The 18,778-nt window shown below is 53.5% G+C and overlaps 7 protein-coding genes across 7 annotated transcripts; 4 read left to right on the plus strand and 3 right to left on the minus strand.

Annotated features, from left to right (window-relative positions):
* Positions 1 to 101: 101 nt before the first annotated feature.
* Positions 102 to 1,041, plus strand: VTN49DRAFT_7339 (uncharacterized protein; the record flags this gene model as incomplete). Its single annotated transcript, XM_069415597.1, has 3 exons — positions 102 to 254; positions 314 to 384; positions 447 to 1,041. 3 exons carry the CDS (start codon positions 102 to 104, stop codon positions 1,039 to 1,041), a joined length of 819 nt encoding a protein of 272 aa, XP_069272418.1.
* Positions 1,042 to 1,332: 291 nt separating this feature from the next.
* Positions 1,333 to 3,104, minus strand: VTN49DRAFT_7340 (uncharacterized protein; the record flags this gene model as incomplete). Its single annotated transcript, XM_069415599.1, has 5 exons — positions 1,333 to 2,157; positions 2,210 to 2,438; positions 2,491 to 2,845; positions 2,902 to 2,975; positions 3,040 to 3,104. The coding sequence occupies 5 exons, from the start codon at positions 3,102 to 3,104 to the stop codon at positions 1,333 to 1,335; spliced, it is 1,548 nt and encodes a 515-aa protein (XP_069272419.1).
* A 407-nt stretch (positions 3,105 to 3,511) lies between these two features.
* On the minus strand, positions 3,512 to 4,597 carry VTN49DRAFT_7341 (uncharacterized protein; the record flags this gene model as incomplete). Its single annotated transcript, XM_069415600.1, has 3 exons — positions 3,512 to 4,168; positions 4,240 to 4,484; positions 4,540 to 4,597. The coding sequence occupies 3 exons, from the start codon at positions 4,595 to 4,597 to the stop codon at positions 3,512 to 3,514; spliced, it is 960 nt and encodes a 319-aa protein (XP_069272420.1).
* A 567-nt stretch (positions 4,598 to 5,164) lies between these two features.
* On the plus strand, positions 5,165 to 6,662 carry VTN49DRAFT_7342 (uncharacterized protein; the record flags this gene model as incomplete). The annotated part of the gene is made up of 2 exons (XM_069415601.1): positions 5,165 to 5,437; positions 5,493 to 6,662. 2 exons carry the CDS (start codon positions 5,165 to 5,167, stop codon positions 6,660 to 6,662), a joined length of 1,443 nt encoding a protein of 480 aa, XP_069272421.1.
* A 295-nt stretch (positions 6,663 to 6,957) lies between these two features.
* On the plus strand, positions 6,958 to 9,920 carry VTN49DRAFT_7343 (uncharacterized protein; the record flags this gene model as incomplete). Its single annotated transcript, XM_069415602.1, has 3 exons — positions 6,958 to 7,508; positions 7,562 to 9,806; positions 9,882 to 9,920. The coding sequence occupies 3 exons, from the start codon at positions 6,958 to 6,960 to the stop codon at positions 9,918 to 9,920; spliced, it is 2,835 nt and encodes a 944-aa protein (XP_069272422.1).
* Positions 9,921 to 11,421: 1,501 nt separating this feature from the next.
* VTN49DRAFT_7344 (uncharacterized protein) lies at positions 11,422 to 12,822 on the plus strand (the record flags this gene model as incomplete). Its single annotated transcript, XM_069415603.1, has 1 exon — positions 11,422 to 12,822. The coding sequence occupies one exon, from the start codon at positions 11,422 to 11,424 to the stop codon at positions 12,820 to 12,822; it is 1,401 nt and encodes a 466-aa protein (XP_069272423.1).
* Positions 12,823 to 13,166: 344 nt separating this feature from the next.
* Positions 13,167 to 16,799, minus strand: VTN49DRAFT_7345 (uncharacterized protein; the record flags this gene model as incomplete). The annotated part of the gene is made up of 1 exon (XM_069415604.1): positions 13,167 to 16,799. One exon carries the CDS (start codon positions 16,797 to 16,799, stop codon positions 13,167 to 13,169), a length of 3,633 nt encoding a protein of 1,210 aa, XP_069272424.1.
* Between the last annotated feature and the right edge of the window lie 1,979 nt (positions 16,800 to 18,778).

Here is an 18,778-nt window from a genome sequence, read left to right on the forward strand (position 1 = left end):
GGCTTCGTCAGGGTTCTGCTTCCTTCGTTTTGTCCTCTCCATCGAACTCATCCCTTTCGAGCGAGTCTTCGAGTCGCTGGTTTCCTGGCGCAGCTATCGTTATGGCCGCGAACACCAAATATACGCCTGCTCCGCAGCGGGATTCGCTGGAGGATGAACACCATCATCCCAGGTACCCTAATCCCCCGCCGTCTTACGACGCGATTGCGTCGGAGCCGCGGACAGAGTATGACAATGTGCCGGATGATTTCAAGGTCGTTTTATCTGGTTTCCATCGTTAGCGAAACGTCTACGCTGACAATATGAACTACAGTTCGGCGGCACTGTTGCGGAGGGCACGCTGCCGATCCGCATGCAGTTCATCCGCAAGGTGTATTCGATTCTGTAGGTTCTATCCGCATCTCGATGGGATGAACGAACGCGGGAACTGACCAGGATGACAACAGAACCGCCCAGCTCATCTTCACCACCATCCTCAGCAGCATCTCTTTCTTCAGTGACACCTACCGCACCTGGATTCAGACGAACCCATGGCTGGTGTTCGTGTCGCTCATCGGCGCCATCGTCTTCATGTTCCTCACGTTCTGGAAGCGCCGCAGCTACCCGACGAACCTGCTGTTCTTGTCCGTGTTCACCGCGCTTGAGGCCTACGCCATCAGCGTCGTGACTTCATTCTACAGCTCGCGCATCGCGCTGCAGGCGCTGATGATCACGCAAGGCATCTTCGTCTTCTTGACTCTGTTTGCCTGCCAGACAAAGTATGACTTCACCAGCTGGGTGCCGTATCTGACTGGCGCGCTGTGGGTGTTGATCCTGTTCGGCTTCATCTCTTGGATCTTCCCCATGGGCAGCACCGGGGAACTGATCTACAGTGGCGTCGCCGCACTGATTTTCTCGGCTTATATCCTGGTCGACACGCAGATGATCATGCGCCATTATCACGTTGAGGAGGAGATTGCCGCGGCGATCTCCCTCTACATGGATATCCTCAACTTGTTCTTGGCTATTCTGCGGATTCTGAACAGCCAGAGCGACAACTGAACGAGTCGATCCCTTGTGTATTTCTTACTTCTCACCATTCGCTCTTTGCCCCGGTTGTTGTTCTTTGATAGGTTTTGGGTCATCATTTTATTCGTAGCAGTGTACAGTGTAATATGGATTAGTTTCCGAAATTCAGTCAAAACAATATGCCTGTGTATGTACAACAGAATAAAGGAATGAAAATATCAAGTCTAAAAAGGAAAAATCCAGTCATTCAATCATCTCATGTCTCGATACAAGAAAAACCATTCCTCAGATCCTCAACCCAACCAATATATATCTAGATTAATTTTAATGAGACGCAACAAACAGCGTATTCGTAACCAGGCACACAACCATGACCACCACCCCGTAAATCGACAACGCTAGGCTGAGTTTCCGGAGGAGCGTCCTGCGCCAATGTCGGCGGCTGGGAAGGATTCCACTCGCGGAGAGAAGGGAGGAGGCGCGGTCGGACAGACGCCGACCACGGTGTTGATGATCTTGCTGGTGCTGATCGGCGCCGTCCGAGTCGGAGAAGTCTGCTTCGTCCGCCTCATCGTCTTCCTTCATGAGACGTTGGTGGGATGGGGAATCCGGGGAGGAGATCTTGTAGTAGAAGAGTCCGGGGAGGATGAAGCTGATGCTCGTGCTGCCGGTGCTACCGACGTAGGCGAGCACGGTTTCGAGGGAGGACACGGTCATGGCGACGATGAAGCTGAGGATGATAATCACAGTGGTGATGGCGGCGAAGCGTATGTCGCTCATCTGGTCCGGTCCTGGGCGGGTGGTCCGCCCTGGTAGGAGAGGGTGACGGTGGGGGGAGACGTCGGCTCCCACCGCAGCGCGCGATTTGAATCGCCATTTCAGCACGGCATCGACTGATGCACGGCAAGGGTGCACCTGGAGCGGGTAGGAGAACATTACGAGAACGACGATCGCGGCTCGTCCGATGGTTGATGCAATCGATGGCGTGTACATGGCCACGATGTTGCCGCCGATGTTGTCGCCAAAAGAGAGATAGCCGGTCAGGGCGACGAGAATGTATGTCGATGCCGCCGTGCCGATACTGGCTAGGACGACGCTCGTTGTCTGCCAATGACTATTATCATTGATCTCGTTTAAGATTGAAAACATCTGCGAGTGTTAGCTATGGCTTCCCTCAATCCACGGGCCTGTGTAGACAAACATTTTGGTGGCAAGTATATGCAAACACGATGACGGGAAAACTGCTCAATGCGGGAGCAAAGCCAGCCCATTTTACCACACGAACCGGGCCGCGCTCATCTAGAGTATCGCCGATGGAGAAATGGTACAGAACGAGGATAACAAGATATCCGATCGACACCAAGGCAACGACACTAGTGTATTTCAATGAATCTAATCGGCGGAGGTAAGAAAGGGGTATAACAATCAACCTATACTTGTGTCAGCTCCGTGAGCGCTTCTCCGACGTGAGGCCAAACGCACATAAACGCTGTAATCCAAAAACGACGGTCTACCAGAAAGGCACTCTCGGGCGTTCCACCCAGAAAGGCTTCGACAACTCCCGGCATGAGATCGCCAATGATGATCAGATAACTGACTCCAACCCCAAAACACTTGATCGCGATGGCGGCGTCGAAGATGACGGCAGCGTTCGGGTAAGTGATTTGAGACAGGGCGAAGAACGAGGCCGCTCCGCGGTCCAGATATTGTGCACATCGCGCTTGCAAATAGAGGCCAAACCCCGCAGTGACTCCTGACCAAAGAACCGTGATGACACCCAGGAGGATCCCCATGTGCGAAATGGCGAGCGGCATGGCGAGGACACCAGCCCCAATAACTGTAGTAGTCAGCCTGACCTGGGGCTGGAGACTTGCATCGAAGAGAACGGCTTACTGGTATTAAGAAGGTTGATCACACTGCTGAGCCATGTCGCCTCGCCTTGAAAGATGTCTCGCTTCCCTCGTCGTCTGAATCAAGGCACCGATTAGCATCTAACTCGCTCGCGATCAGACGGTCCAGGACGCATGATACCTGCGTGGTCTAAACGGAGTACCTCCTGCCACGGAGGCCCCAACGATCGTCTCGTCGTCCGGCATCGTGTAGTCGTTCGTTGGCTTCTAAACGTTTCTCAGGGCGATGATAAGAAAGACGACAAGATTGAAGCCAACAAAGCCAACATAGGCCGAACCGGAACGGTAGGTAACGATGCGGGGATCTAAGAAAATATACCGCCGTCTTCAGACAGCGCGATTAAGCAGCCGAAAATACCATTCGTGGTGGATGATGGCATCGCACGCCTATTTGGCGACAACAGACCAGGGCCAGAGCGTCGGCGTTGATCCGCCAATTGAAAAGGTACCTTGCTGACTAAGCTCAGCTGGGCTGACGATCGGAACTGAACAATCATTGTTCAGCTACAATAGCACACCTACACGGTGGAGAACAATAATAGTTCTTGAGGTCATGGCTCTGCTGTCATTATATGTATGGTCTGGTAGTCTAGCTACAATTTGGTCTTGCCCCATCCGCTCCGGAGGAGCCCGAAAATCTCATCTTCCACCACCTTCATGTCCGTGACTGTGTTGCCAGCTCGGTTGCTCGGGCCCGGATCGTTGAACGCATGAACGGGCCTCACCGACTTGGATACTTCGAGGACTGTGCCTCCACTGACCGGAAACAGCTGGCCGCGGCCGTTCTTCTCCCCGATGATGTTGCTTACCTCTTCCTGCTGCACCAAGGCGAGCATCACCTCGCCCACCTCTTCTGGCGTCACCCATTCGTCCTTTCCTTCTCGGATCATCTTCAGCTTCTCCGGATGTTCCAGCCATAATGGAGTCTTGATGACGCCCGGTGCGACGGCGGTGACTCGGATGTTCAGTACGTCGTCAAGCTTGGCCAGAGACCGCACGAGTCCATTGATGGCATGCTTCGTTGCGACATAGATTGGAGCTGCCAGTGCAGGATTCTGACCAGCTATGCTGGAAATGTGGACTATGTGCCGTCGCGAGTTGTCCTTGCGGTGGCTGAGGAAATGGGAAATGGCGAGCTGGGTGACACGGATCGGGTGTGTCAGGTTGAGATCGAGCAACCCATAGCGCCCGCCTGTCGGGGAGTCTCGACTCTCTGGAGAGCCTGGCGGGCGCCAGAAATTGCTCCAGTGCTGCCGAGCAGAAAGCGGTCAGATCGGCGCATGATGCTCGGAGGCCATCCCGAGTTACTGCTAATTCATACCTCTTCGTAAACGCCCGCCCCGGGGCATACAATGTGAACCTCCCCAAACTCCCGCTCTGCCACCGCAAACATTCGATCTAGCTGTGCCCAATCGGTCACATCAGTTCTCTGAAAGACGGCTCTCGGTCCAGAAGGGCCGGAATATTTCTCCACCACGGCCTTCGCCTCTGGACGCAGGCCCAGATCGGCGATCAGGACGTTGCAGCCATTCTGTAACAGGAGAGTAGCGAATGCAAGGTTGATTCCTTTGAAACGAGCAATTAGCACAGCCTCCTTAGTATGCTCCTATTTGTCATATACCTGAGCCCGCCCCCGTCACAATGGCCGATTTGCCTCGAACAGGATGCTTGACAGACATGGTGGACACGGTTTCACGTCAATGCAGTGCCAGAATCGGCTGCCAGAAATCGCCCGCCTCAGCATCGTGAATGGCGTTCGATCCCAACATGCAGTATTTATGGTCCCCCCCAGTACTAATTCACTCTGCCGATGGCCAGATCGCCCCGATGTCGTTCGGTGCCAACTCCGTGCGGGGGCTCCTCCACAGACTGATAGATAAGGAAGGTTTGCCGAGTTGGGGAAGGTTTGCCGAGTCAGTCTCGGGAATTTGGGGCAAGTTGGAGATCGGACTGATCAGCCGGGGGAAACGGCGGGGTGCCCCCGATGATTCCCCGAACTACTGAATCTTGCCCACTGGAATCATAGACTTCTACAGCTTCACGTCGTATTTTCGTGCAGAGAGAAGGTGGACTGTCGCGGAAATAGGTTGATCTTCGGCACACGCGAGAGTATAAAGCGTCCCTCTAGAATCGTACAAGACTCGTACCAACCATTGGATTCAAGTGCTACAAGTTTGTGCAGATTCATCTGATGATTACTGCATGATCAGCAATTGCGAGTAGTTTTTTGTGCTGTGGTCACGATCATGGCGCTCTCCAGGCACCTGTCCCGACCTGCCGTGCGGTGCATGGCCACCGCGACGACGTCCGCGTCTACCCTGACGAAACCCGTGGGAGATATCTCCTCCGTATTTCCAAGCTTGAGACCGGACAGCAAGCCGGAACCGCTGCCACCTCGATTCCGGGATCTAAAACTCAGTCTCTTCAACAGAAATGCGCAGGCACTGGAGGATAGCTGGCAGAGATTGATTCCAAGACTGAAGGAAGAGGTGGAGAGAATTCAAGAGCTGGGCACGAATGTAAGAATTTCCAAGAACCTGTATTTTCATGCTTGTTCTGACTGTTGTGGTGCAGATTATTCCGGTTGTCAACTATTCTGATGTAGTTTCAGGAAATGTGCCCGATAAGGTCAAGGATGAGATCCGTTTGCGAGGCACTGTGGTGGTTCGCAATGTCGTTGACAGAAACACGGCACTGGGATGGAAGGAGAGAGCCAAAGAGTACATCAAAGCGAATGCAGACAGAGTAAAGGCCTTCCCAGCGGACTCTCCAGCTGTGTATGAGCTGTACTGGACTCCTGCCCAGGTTGAAGCACGGGGCCATCCCAATATGCTGCAGACGCAGCGCTGGCTGCAGCGTCTGTGGCACTCATCTGATCCGAATACGGAACTGTCGGTGAACCATACGATCAGCTATGCGGACCGGATTCGAATTCGATTGCCAGGTGACGCCAAGTTTACCCTTGGGCCACACGCCGACGGCGGGTCGCTGGAACGATGGGAGGACCCGGAGTACTCAAGGGTCTACCGCAAGATCTTGGAAGGCAAGTGGGAGGAATACGATGCCTTTGACGCGAGACACCGAACCACGGCAAAGATGGACCTCTACAACGGAGCCGGAGCGTGCTCCGTGCTGAGGTTTTTCCAGGGCTGGCTCTCCATGTCGGATACCGGCCCAGGAGAGGGCACGCTGCACGTCTGTCCCATGCTGAAGTATAGCACTGCCTACACAATTCTGCGGCCCTTCTTTGACGCAGAGACGCTACGCCCTGCCATGGACAACACGTTCCCCGGCTCAGTACCGGGCGCCGCTCAGGAGTACAACCCTGTCACACATCCGCATCTGGGGTTGGACATCACGATGGTATCCGTGCCTCGGGTTGAGCCAGGTGATTACGTAGCATGGCACTGCGATTCCTTGCACTCCGTGGACAAGGAGCACCGCGGAACCGGTGACTCGAGCGTGCTGTACATCCCGGCAGCACCTCTCTGTGAGATGAACGCTAACTACCTAATCAAGCAGCGCGAGTTGGCCCTGCGCTACTCTCCGCCATGGGACTTTCCGGGTGCCGGGGGTCCGGGAGAGATTGGATTCAAGGGAGCTGTGGACTGGTCGCAGTTGAATGAGGACGGGCAGCGAGCAATGGGAATGGGCAAGAAGCTGTGGGAGACCACCCCTGATATGAGCGAGGGTGAGAGGCGGGCTATTCAGAGAGCGAATGAGAAGTGCTTTGGCCAGGTTTGATGTGATGCATCATCTGTGGCATGTATCTATTTAACTGATTAAACATTTTAACGCGTTCAGTCATTGTGCACTCCTATAGTATAAGTAGTATTGTAGCAATTGTAGCAGCAAATGTTGACGGAGTTTAGGAATGGAGGTCAACTGGCTGAGTTGTAATTTAGCGCCATCGCCAGCCAAGCTCAAATTGAGCTCCGAAAGCAGTTCAGCCAGCAACAATCCAATTCGAACGCCCTCCATCTGCCCACCTTTTCCCCCCCTTCCCGTCTCGAATGCTCGACCCGGCGAGACGGTCATCATGATGTGGTTCAGAGCCGCGGCGGTTCTGGCATCATTATGTGTGCCTCTCACGGGCGCCATCTTCCCCGACGAAGTTGACCACGTTGATTTCCACCATGCGCTCCTAGGCACTCCGACGCCCCATTCCACCTTCTTCCATCGACCGTCCGCATCGTCGAATGCGTCGCTTCTCTACACGCTCTCCGAAAAATTGTTCATCGGCGCGGTGAACCCCCGGGATGGGTCAATTGTGTGGCGGCAAGACCTTGCAAAGTGGACTTCTACGGGTTCTGATACGGAAGGCTTCCTGCGCGCGGCGGATGGAGAGTTTACCGTTGTGAGTGCCGCTGGAAACGCGGTGCTCGCTTGGGGTGCTGTGGATGGGAAATTGGTGTGGGATACTCGATTCGAGGACGGAGAAGTGGTCAAAGATGTTGAAGTACTTCATTCGGAGGGCGGGAAAGTTGGTGGTGCCCGGGATGTGCTGGCGCTGTCTCAGGGAAAGACCGGAACTGTCCGGAGATTAGATGGTGCTACTGGGCGCGTGAAGTGGGAGTACCGGGATGATAGGTGGGTTTGTTATTCTCTCCGTTCAGGCAAATTACAGCTGATGAGGAGTCCAGCGGCGATGTGCCGTTCCAGGTCTCGTCTTCCGCGACTGAGGTGTTTTATGTCTCGCTACAATCGGCTCTGCTCAAGGGATACAAGATCAAGGTCACGGTTTTGGACTCGCAGACCGGTCAGCAGACGAGACAGCATGTGCTCAGCTCCGAGAGCGAGGTGACATCTCCCGACTCGGTCCTCTTCGTCGGCGCAAATGCTGCGAATCCTCTCATCATCTGGGCGGACAAGTCGTTCAAGGCCCTAAAGTTCAACATTATCGGCTCCAAGCAGGTCAACACAGTGGCCGTCGATAACCCGAGTGGTGAAGAGGTTCGCAAGGTGAATGTTCATGCACCCAATGGCCAGGATAGTCCATCGCACTTCGTGGTGCACTATGAGACCGAGAATGGATCATGGGTTGAAGTCTATCATGTCGACCTTGAATCGTCGACTGTCTCCAAGGCTTATCAATTGCCGCACTTGGGTGGCTCATCCGCCGTTGCGGTGAGCCAGAGGGCTGCCAACGCCTTCTTTACCCGCGCTACGGAGTCAGAGATTAGCGTGTTGTCGTCGACGTCTCAGGAAGTGCTGGGAAAGTGGTCGCTGGCGGAGGGTAAGCTAAATGGAGCGAAGTATTCCGCTGCCGACGTTGTCACCAGAGGAGACTCGGCATCCGTCCGCCTTGCGTTCGTTTCGGACTCGGGTGATTGGCACCTGATCCAAAACGGCAAGACAGAGTGGACAAGGCACGAGTCCCTCGCGGGCATCGTCGCTGCTGCCTGGGCCGAGCCCGTTCAGCACGAAGATTTAGCTCATGAGCTCGAGATCGAGAGTCATGAAAATGTTCTGGCTGCGTATGTTCACCGGCTGAAGCGGCACTTGAAGGATTTGGAGCGCCTTCCCGCGTGGTTGCAGGAGCTGCCGAAGCGGATAGCCTCGAGCATTTTCTCCGCTGAGATCACCAACTTGGACAATTTTGGCGTAAGAAAATTTGTCGTGGTCGCAACTGAGCGCGGTCGGGTTGCCGCACTCGATACTGGAAGACGTGGCGCCGTAACGTGGAATGTTAAGGTGACGGACGTGGAATCCTGGGATGTCAAAGCTATCGTCGCGTCCTCCGACATTGCATCTATTTATGCAGGGGATGGCAGCGTGATCAACCTGAATGTCACCACCGGCGACGTCGTCTCTCGCCAGTCACTTGACTCGAAGATCAAATCCGTTGTGGCGATCCCGGGCGACACATCGCCGTCCATCATCGGTATCCGAGAAGACGGCAGCCCACTGGAGTCGGTCGGGTACCTGGTGACCCTCAGCAACGACGGCCGTGTCCTCGGCTGGGCGGCGGGCAACACCCAATCTCCGCTCTGGCAATTCGTGGCCCCCTCTGGCGAGACTATTCTGCGGGCGACATCACGACCTACTCACGACCCGGTAGCCTCGATTGGCAAGGTCCTCGGCGACCGTTCTGTCCTGTACAAGTACCTGAATCCGAACCTCGTCCTTGTCACCACCATCGGCGACTCCACGGCATCCTTCTACCTCCTCGACGGCATCTCCGGCGCGGTCCTCTACTCTACCACGCACCAAGGAGTCGACACATCGCAGCCCATCACCTCCGCCATGGCGGAGAACTGGTTCGCTTACTCTCTGTACGCAGATGAGACGCCCGAGTCGCCGGCTAAGGGCTACCAACTGGTGATTTCAGAGCTGTACGAATCCCCCATCCCCAACGACCGCGGCCCGCTGGGCTCCGCAGCAAACTACTCCTCCCTTTCCTCTGATGGGCCCCCCCGGCCGCATGTCCTCACCCAATCCTTCATCATCCCCGAGCCCATCTCCCACATGGCCGTCACGCAAACCCGCCAGGGCATCACCATCCGACAGCTCCTCTGCACGTTACCCAGACTAAACTCCCTCGTGGGAATCCCACGGCCTGTCCTCGACCCACGCCGCCCCGTCGGCCGCGATCCTACCACCGCCGAGCGCGAGGAGGGTCTCATCAAGTACTCCCCTTTCCTCGAATTCGACGGGAAATGGTTCCTCTCGCACTCACGCGACGTCGCGCGGGTTCGGGCGGTCATCGCTGCGCCAACGTTGCTTGAGAGTACCGGGTTGATCTTTGCGTTTGGTGATGGGGATATCTTTGGCTCCCGCGTAGCACCTAGCCAGGCGTTTGATATCTTGGGCAAAGGGTTCTCCAAGTTCCAGTTATTGGTCACGGTAGTGGCGTTGTTTGTGGGTGTGGCGATTTTGGCACCAATGGTGAGTTCTTGCTCCTTGCTTTTTCTTTTTCATTTGTGCTTGTGTTTTTGATGCTGACTTTGGTCATTAATATAGGCCCGGCGGAAGCAGGTCAATCTGCTCTGGAAACGATAACTACCTACTCCGTGTACTGATAAGAATGATAATGAAAACATCTATTAGAATGAATGTATTGAAAAATGGAATACCATATGACGGTTGAATTCCTTGCATCACCATCGTCTTTGTCGTACAATCATGCACAGCAACCCATGTTGAAACCGATTCTCCCGACAAGATGATTGTCGGGTTGCTTTTCCCAAAAGCTTCGGTGACGGATTCTCGCCCAATCACTTCTATTCCTTGAAAGAATCCTTCATGCAGTGCTGGCACATCTTTGTTTCTCGGGTTGCCAGCGCTATGAAAGCTCTGAAAGCCAAGGCTCCATCTAGGCAACGTGACATATAAATGCAAGGTTCTGCGCTCTGGAGCATCTGAAATGGCTCGTATTATGATGTGACTGTCGTCTGAATGCGTCGCACCAATAATCATATTGAGCGAAAACTCACGGTACCCGACGTCAGTCGTTCCCGTGAGTCACTGTGGGCCACACATGTATCATCAGCCCCCATTCGAGCGGTCATTAATCTACTCATCCGAGCTGGTGGTGGCACTTGTCACATATATCCGGACGGGCGCCCTCTCTGCGCATTCAGTTGGGTTCCCGTTATCGTTTTCTGTGCCAGTTTGTGAATTGGATATTGTCCTTGGTTCAGGGCATCCTCATAGTCGAGGCATCAAGTGTTCTCCATCGCGTATCCGATCAATTCTCACTCCTTTGATCGTTTGCTCCCGACCCCGGTACGGAGTATTTTGGTGTTGTTTTCGATAAGTTGCAGTTGTAAGCAAGGACTTGTAGAGATGAAGTGGTTGTTTCTTGGTTATCGGGAGGATTTATTTGAAGTATTGTGATTACCTTTCGAATTAACTGTCAATTCAGGCGGGTGCGACTCCTGAGATGTTGTTACCCCGGGACCAGCAGTGGAGTCGCCTACGCAGTACGAAGGCTGGAACAGTGATCCCCTGTAGGTTAATAGCCAGCGAGCAGGTAGTTACGAGTAGATGTCATTTACAAGTTTTATTCCATAACGGCAGATCCATGGACTGCCAGGGGCCGAGCTTTGATAAAAAAAAAAATCCCCGCCAGCTCCCCGCGTGTCCGCGGAAATACACCAATCAGATGTAACTCTGGTTATAAACAAGCTTCGATAGGTTTACCAGTTACCAATGAAAACCCACATTAAAGGGCAGACGATAGCAATAGGCCAGCGGGCTCAATGATTCAATCCAATCACGGTACGAGAATTTCACCACGCGACCACATCCTGGCACACAAGTTCAGAAAACTAAATGGTGCAGCACCTTGATGAGAACAAGTTCCCCAGAGTGGTCAAATCAAGCAGGACGTGGGCTCCTCTTGGATGACTTCATCCATTCCGAGTTGTAGGTAGTGCCTGTTTTGTGCAGTGGGCCGCGGTCCGTCGGTGGGACAGATCTATATATCATCGCATTGAGGAGTGCTGAGAAGTCCATCATCCACGAGTCGACTAATAGCAGTAGTGCCGCGATCAGCAGAATGTTGTCATTTCTCCGACAGACGCGGCAGCTAGTCCTCTCGAACCATGCGTCTGCGGCTGCTGCGGCAGCCGCCGGCCAACCATCCCCCATCTACGTGATTGGGAATCAATCCGCAGACCTGGACTCTATCATCTCGGCCATTGTGTACTCTTACTTCTTTTCCAAGGTTGCTCTTCGGGATCGAAGTGATGGGATTGTGAAGCCGAGGCCGCATGTTCCTCTCATCAACCTCCCGGATGTACCCTCCGGACAAGCGCTGAGGAGGCTGCGGCCGGAATTTGCAACGGCATTGTGGTTGTCCACAGAATCAACTTACTCATCCATAAGGCCAGAAGACGAGTCATCTGTGGCTCGGCTGTTAACTGAGCACGTTGTGACCGTGGCGGATGTGAGGGAACATGTGCGTGGGCAGGGTAATCAGCAGAGTCCGACTACTTGGGATGCGGCGTTGGTAGACTGGAACGCGCTCCCGATCAAGACAGCTGGGAATGTCCGCGGACATGGCTCTGTTGAGGGCCTAGAAGATCGAATCACGTTCAATGTCGTGGGCTGCATTGACCACCACACGGAGGAGTCCTTTGTGCCGGCGATTAGCGAGGAAGATGTCAATGATCCTAGCAGCCAGCCTCCGCGAGTGGTGGAGGTTGGTCCAGGATCTTGCACATCCCTCGTCGTTCGCGAGGCCCGTCACCGAGGCCTCTGGAATGACAACTCAGAGGCCAACATTCATATCGCAAAACTTGCTCTCTCCGCAATCCTGATCGACACGGGCAACCTAACTGCACCGGGGAAGGTCACAGATGTGGATCGCGAAGCAGTCGCATTCTTGGAAAATGTCATCTCAGGGAGCTCGTCAGCCACCTCGTCATGGAACCGGTTATCGTTCTTCGAGGCAGTCCAGCACGCGAAACAGCATAGTCTGGACTTCCTGACCATTGACGAAATCCTCGCGCGGGATTACAAGGATTGGACGGTGGCAAGCGGGCGCAAGATCGGAATCTGCAGTGTAGTGCGTTCGTTACCGTGGCTCTATGAGAAAGCCGAGTCGGAAAATGAGAAGTCGTCTCTGGAACAGTCCTCGCGGACAGGAGTAAACCGCGAGCCGTTCTTGGAGAGCCTTCGCTTCTTTGCGCTTTCGCGAAGCTTGAGTATCGTCTCCGTGATGACGGCATTTACTGCAGCGGAGACAGGGCAATTTTCGAGAGAACTACTTGCCTGGGCTCTTGATGGAGAGTCTGTTTCCTGTGTAGAACGTTTCGCTCAGCAAGCCGCGCAGCATTTACAGGTCGAGCCTTGCTCTGGCACTCAGCTGCCGCCTGGACTGAAGATTTGGAAGCAGAGGGATGTGACCAAGAGTAGGAAACAGGTCGCACCGCTGCTACGCGATGCTTGTACATAGCCTTTGTTCTAGTTTGAACAGATCTCAAGAACTTCCATTAAAGAAATAGCCATCTAATTCGTAGAATACATTGACCGAACCGCCCCCTGCCAACTCCGAATGACAGTTCGAATCATGCCGGTCATCGTCAATATCAATAAACATCATGCCAGAAAGAACTGTAGTCGTGTAGTGTCTTCATCAAGGAATACAGAAACGTCCAAAAAAACAAGGCGCTTGGAATACAGACAGAAAAACGAAACTCTTTCAACATACTCCGACAGATGATTACACATGACGAACCCGAAAAAGATCATGAGAACAAGCAAAGAACGTACCAAATAATGAAGCATCAAAAGAATGCTCTAGAAGCATTCCCACTCACAGAATACACACCATCGTGCGCTTCTATCTGCGAGAACAAGGCCGCGCCAGACGCCCCGCTCTCCAATCTTGATGACGGTTTCCCAGACACTGCCGTCTGGGGTGCTCTCTGTTGCCGAGCCAGCCATGTGGTCCGCTTTCCGCATGAGCCGCATGATCTTGCCCGACGGGGATTGGATGGCGAGTTTAGCAGGTTTCTCACGGCTGTTGCTGCTGGATTTGCCCGACATCACGGCAGATGTCGACGCCGAGAAGCCATCCACGGACGTTGTCGATGCATTGGAGCCACCATAGGTGCTGGAAACCATGCTCAGAGCACTGGATGGTCGCGGGTTAACCGGGGAAGTCCGGCCACTGGCGCCGCCGTCGGGTCGCGCCCCAGCTGGTGGAGACGCTGGATGTTGCCGCACGGCGAACACAAAGGTGTTGTTGATCGCCAGTCGGGAACACTGCGGCTGGATGATGTACAGATCGTGCCGTTGCGCATGTGGCGTTGGGTGGCGAAGGACAAACTCGTAGGGTGGATTGTCGCCCTTGTGGACGATTGGCAATGTGACTGCCAGAGGGTGCGGAATGTCCTTGCAGGAGTGCATCAATCCCTTCCTGCCTGCGTAGATTTTGAGCATTCCCTGTCCCTCGTCGCCCGGGAGCAGCGCTTTGACCGTAAACCGTTTGTGTCCGCGCACCCAGTCCGGCTGGGCCAGCGCTCTCTTGCGCACAATGTCTCCGCTCTCAAACCAATCACCGTCCCTGTCGCGTGCGAAGGCAGGCGCCTCGACCTCTGCGGCGCACTCCACATCTGGTGGGACGAGGATTCGCACTTGCATGACCTCCAGTCCTTCCAGATAGATCTGACTGGTATCAAAGTCGGGCATCTGCAGTCCATTCTTGAAGAACGCGGGACTGACAGTCGGCAGAGCAAACAACACTTCAGGGGAGATGGCCGGGACAATGTGCTGCTCGTCGGGATGCAGCGGTACGTGCGTGTAGCAGAACTGCAGCGGCCGCGCCAAAAAATACCAACTCTCAGCATGCTGGGAGTTAGCAGTTACGTACGCTTTTCGTCGTGGATTAGTCGGGTTGGCAAGCGAGCAGTCCATCATCCGCCACTCTCCTTCAATGAGGACCGCATTCCACCAGTGGTTTGGTCGCGACAGACAGCTCAAGTCGTGTATCTCGCCCGGTGCCTTGAGATACCCATGAATCACATCCGCATGGATCCCAACGGCAGAGCACATCTCCTGGACCAGAAACGCAACCTCCTGCGGGCTTCCCCTCTTCATGCTTATCACCCTCTTCAGATCAACCTCCTCCTCCAGGTCCGCAGGCTGATCCCACGCGATCTTTTCGCTTACCCAGGTGAAGATTGCCCTAAGTCGTTGAAGATCGCTCTTATACGGGCGACAGACGTATCCCTGGGCTAAGCTCGCGGGGTTTGTCAGCGGTGGCAGACTGGTGACGAAGCGAGCATTCTTGTCAACCATGCCGAAGTTCACAGTATCCCAGTTGGCCGACTCTGTCAGTGGAAGTCCATCAATACTTTCATCTCCTTCTGCTGTTTCTTCGAGCTCTTCAACAGCATAAATGACGGGGTTATCCATCATTTGACAGCGTTCCGCTCGCTCCGCCCGTTCGTTCTGACTTGGTGTGCTTGCGCGGTTGACATCCCGACGAATTTGCACCCAGTCAACTGTCCCAGCGGCTGAGCCCGTCCCCGTCTCCCGACTGGTTGAGTCTCGTCCTATTCCGCGACGTGGCGATTGGAGGACGCCGGATTTCACCCCTCTAGAGGGCATCGTCGAACCGGCATTGTGAGACATGATGATACTGCTCCTCGCACTGGCAGCGCCCGTCTTGGCCGATTCGAGGAACCTTCTAAAGAATCCGTTCTTCTTCGCCTTCGGAGTTGCCAGTCCTCCAAACACCCCAGGGCTTTCTTCGGTATCTTTTTCGGACGACCATGGAATTGCAGACATCGCACCTTGTCTAGAGGTGTTGTGGCTAGAATGATAAGAAAGCCCATCAGAAGGCGTCTGGGGCCGAATATCCGAGTCGCTAAGAACACTGCTGTGAAAGCTGGTCACTGCAGTCGTCGGGCGCTCTCCGGAGAAGCTCCCCCATTTGGTTCTCCTGGCATAACTGGCTGCACTCGTCGCACTGATGCCACCCGCCGACGTTCCACTCATGATGCTTTGACTTGTTTGACTGCTTGACGTGAGCATAGTGCTGACGCTCTGCATGCCGCTGGACGAGTTGGTGGCGCTGGATCTAGTTGTCATAGTGCGGTCCAAGATGTGTCGGTTCAGATCAAGAGCCGATTTGCGGCTCCTCAGCGGTGGATGCGCGGCTGGCACAGACTCATGTCTAGCATGGTATGGGAACCGCCTCTGGGAAGGAGGCGGTCGTGCATCGTAATCCTCGGAGGGCTCCAATTGGTCGTTTTGCTCATGGAGTTGTCGTAACCGAGACTCCATCCGCTGCACGTAGTTGTTGAATTGCGGAGGCCCATCATATCGGTCCATAGGGTTGTACTGATCGGCATAATCTTCATCATCGTTAAAGTCCGGCCGATGTTCAGCTTCAAAACCAAGTGACGTTTGGGGTCGCAACCGCATCCCACGCGCGGTCTCCGCAGAAATGGCATCATATGCCTCCGGCGACCAGGGATTGGACAACTGGGGCGAAGGAGAGCGTTCCTCTCGAGGTAGTCCCATGTCCTGCAGGGAGGTCATAACATCTTCCATGGCATCTCGCAGCGGTGATGGAGTGTTTCCAGCCGTTGTGGGCGATGGTGCTTCTGATTGCGACGGATCGATTGCAGGGGAAGGGGTCCGACGGAACACTGTGCATCGGTCATTCATATCCAACGGCGCAGGTACCGAATTACGGGATGAGTAACTGTTAACAGCAATCCTGTGTGGCGGAGGAGGCGGAGGAGGTGGCGAATCATCTCTAGCAGGATCATCATGCGAAGGAGCATGAGTAGGAATATGTGAAGGGGCACCACCGGGGTTAGCCGTATGGGGGCGCGGCGATGGGGTGCGCGGACGCAAAGATTGGGGAATTTCATGGGCAGGAGAGGGGGATACTGCACGAGGCGGTTTCGTCTGCGAACCGCGACTGCGAGGAACCGTGGCTGGCGTCCGGGAACTTCGAGTCCGTTGGCTGCCATGGGACGTTGTATTGTCTCTTGACCGCGAAGAGGGAGGCGTTTCTGGCGTGTTTTCCCTAGCTCTGCGAGCTGCCTCCGATGGACTTATTGCCTCTTTGTGTGCTTGGAAAGGTTTCCTAAACACGGTCCTTTGTTTCCTCGGGGTTACATGATTTCCATTTTCAGCGCGTGCTTGTTCGTCCTTCGATTGAGGCGTCACCGATCCGCTATGTGGAACGAAGTCCTCGTCCAGAACCTCGACAAAATTGGACGGGAAGAGGCCAACCATGCGCCGGTCACGGCGTAGACGACCCATCCACCACAAGCCATCTCCAGCGTTCAAACACTCAATGAGATCACCCTCAACGAAACCCAGATCGTTGCTTGTTTCTCCTCCCCACGAGTAGATGGCACGACACCAACAAGGAAACTTGGACGGAAGCGGGGGTGGATCCGGAGCCATCGTCGAACGCGATTTCGGGTTGCGTTTTTAGCTAACAAAGGTATTGTTCTCGTAGCAAAACAAAACAACAACTTGAGGGTGGTCGGATCGCGCTCAAATCATAAATGTGGGATGGATGTGCAGGTACCGAGGCGATTTTGCGACTTCTTCGATTCCAGGACAGTTGTCGGCAATTCACGATCAATTTTGCCAATATGAATTGTTGAGCATATCATGGACCTGCCCCAGTCCAGCCAAGTCGGTCTCGCGTTGATGGGCGGTAAACTGGGTCGAGCGGTAGAAGTCGGTGAGCAAGGGATGCGCTTTTGTTTGGCGCAAGTTGGGCGTGTTTACACTGTTCTATTTTTGGTTTAGCGCGGTAGGGTTTATCGATAAGCTTTGGCTAGGTTCGCCTTATCCGCGGATCGCGTCGGAGCCATCCGAACTTTGACAACTGCCATAGCCTGCCAGATCTCGGTCTGAAGAACTCAATCGCTAAAAGTAAAGTACATGCATGGAGGCTGTTATTGAGAAGTTTGTTCAGGCATTGTTTGCGAGGTACCAGTAGTTGTACTGTCAGGAACTCTAACCTACGAGCGCAACACATTGAATGTTTACAAAAACAATTGAAGAGGTAATCTACGCCAGTTGACAGCACGCTGTTGCTGGGTGAATCCGGTCCGCAAGCTGATGGAATTCTTCCGGATGCAAATGCAAATAATCACGAGCAATAAGTATTCCCTTCATGCCTAAGCACGTAAGGGACCCAAACTCTTTGCAGTGTACTATTTTTGTTCATGTCTCTTCATGTCGATTTCGGCAGTTTCAGATCACATCTTGAACTTCATACTGAGTATTCTTGGATCCATTGCCTTCAGTGCTACAATCTACATGTAATGATGATGTAGACACTGTGTTTCACCGTAGAATTGACCTGCTAATGCGACATTTCCGAAATCAGTGGTCCATGCTCGTATCACAAAGATATGCCATCAACGACTGCAAAGTAGACCTCGGTCAATGGACAATAACTTTGAATGTCACCGTTTCAATTGTCAGTACCATAGTTTCTCATGACGATGTACTCCATGCTGTACAGAAAATCTTGATCCTCCTATTCATGGAAGCGACGCTTTCGGCACATGTTTGGGTGACGAATATCCACATTCCATTCGCGTCGCTTAGGCCAGTTGGCCAATTATGTTTCAACGGGCAATCAACTCACCTGAAATCGACAGGCAATTACGGAGTATACTCGTAACTTCGCAGTTACCTATTTGTTTTCTGCTAATTCCATGCTGCTAATCTTGAACAAACCTTCGTACAGAACGACCCAGATGTGCTGTATATAAGTAGAAAATACGAGTCAGAAATACTATTCAAACAATGGTATCAGGATGAAGACGTTACCTTTCGACACTGACTTATCAGGATCAGTTAAGCTCAGTACCTTGCTTCGCGTACAACGCTAGACCAATTCAGGCATATTTCCTCTGATAAAGTGCAATACGGAGTAACTATCTGATAGAAGAACCATGCGGACTACCTGTCGGCTAGTTGAGCTGGCTTTGAACGAGGCATGATAGAGAATCAGTTACAAGTGCTCGGTACTCCAGAGTCGATACATATGCCAACATTCGGTGATATTTGACGTACTCGTAGGTGTGGCAGACTCTCTAATCGTGGAGTACTGCGCTTATCCAGATATTTACCATACTTAGTATAGCGCAAAATGGCAGGAGGCTACCATTTCCCTAGCTTTCAGAGCAAGGGACTTCGCATGTTGCTGGAACTCGAGCTGATGTCTTCGTTGAAACGTCGCTTACCGCAACAAATCTCCGATGTTCGGAAAGCTGGCCAGCGAAGCACTTGGTGACTCAGAAACGTAAACGTCGCACTTAGGGCTGAACCTCACCACGTGACATGGGAGCTTTCTGTAACCTTCCCGCATCCGGCAAACCTATCATTATTGTCAATCATCGCTGACTTCTACGCGTCAC

The sequence above is a fragment of the Thermomyces lanuginosus genome (assembly GCF_041956635.1).
Source record: "Thermomyces lanuginosus strain ATCC 200065 unplaced genomic scaffold VTN49scaffold_6, whole genome shotgun sequence".
Classification (NCBI taxonomy): domain Eukaryota; kingdom Fungi; phylum Ascomycota; class Eurotiomycetes; order Eurotiales; family Trichocomaceae; genus Thermomyces; species Thermomyces lanuginosus.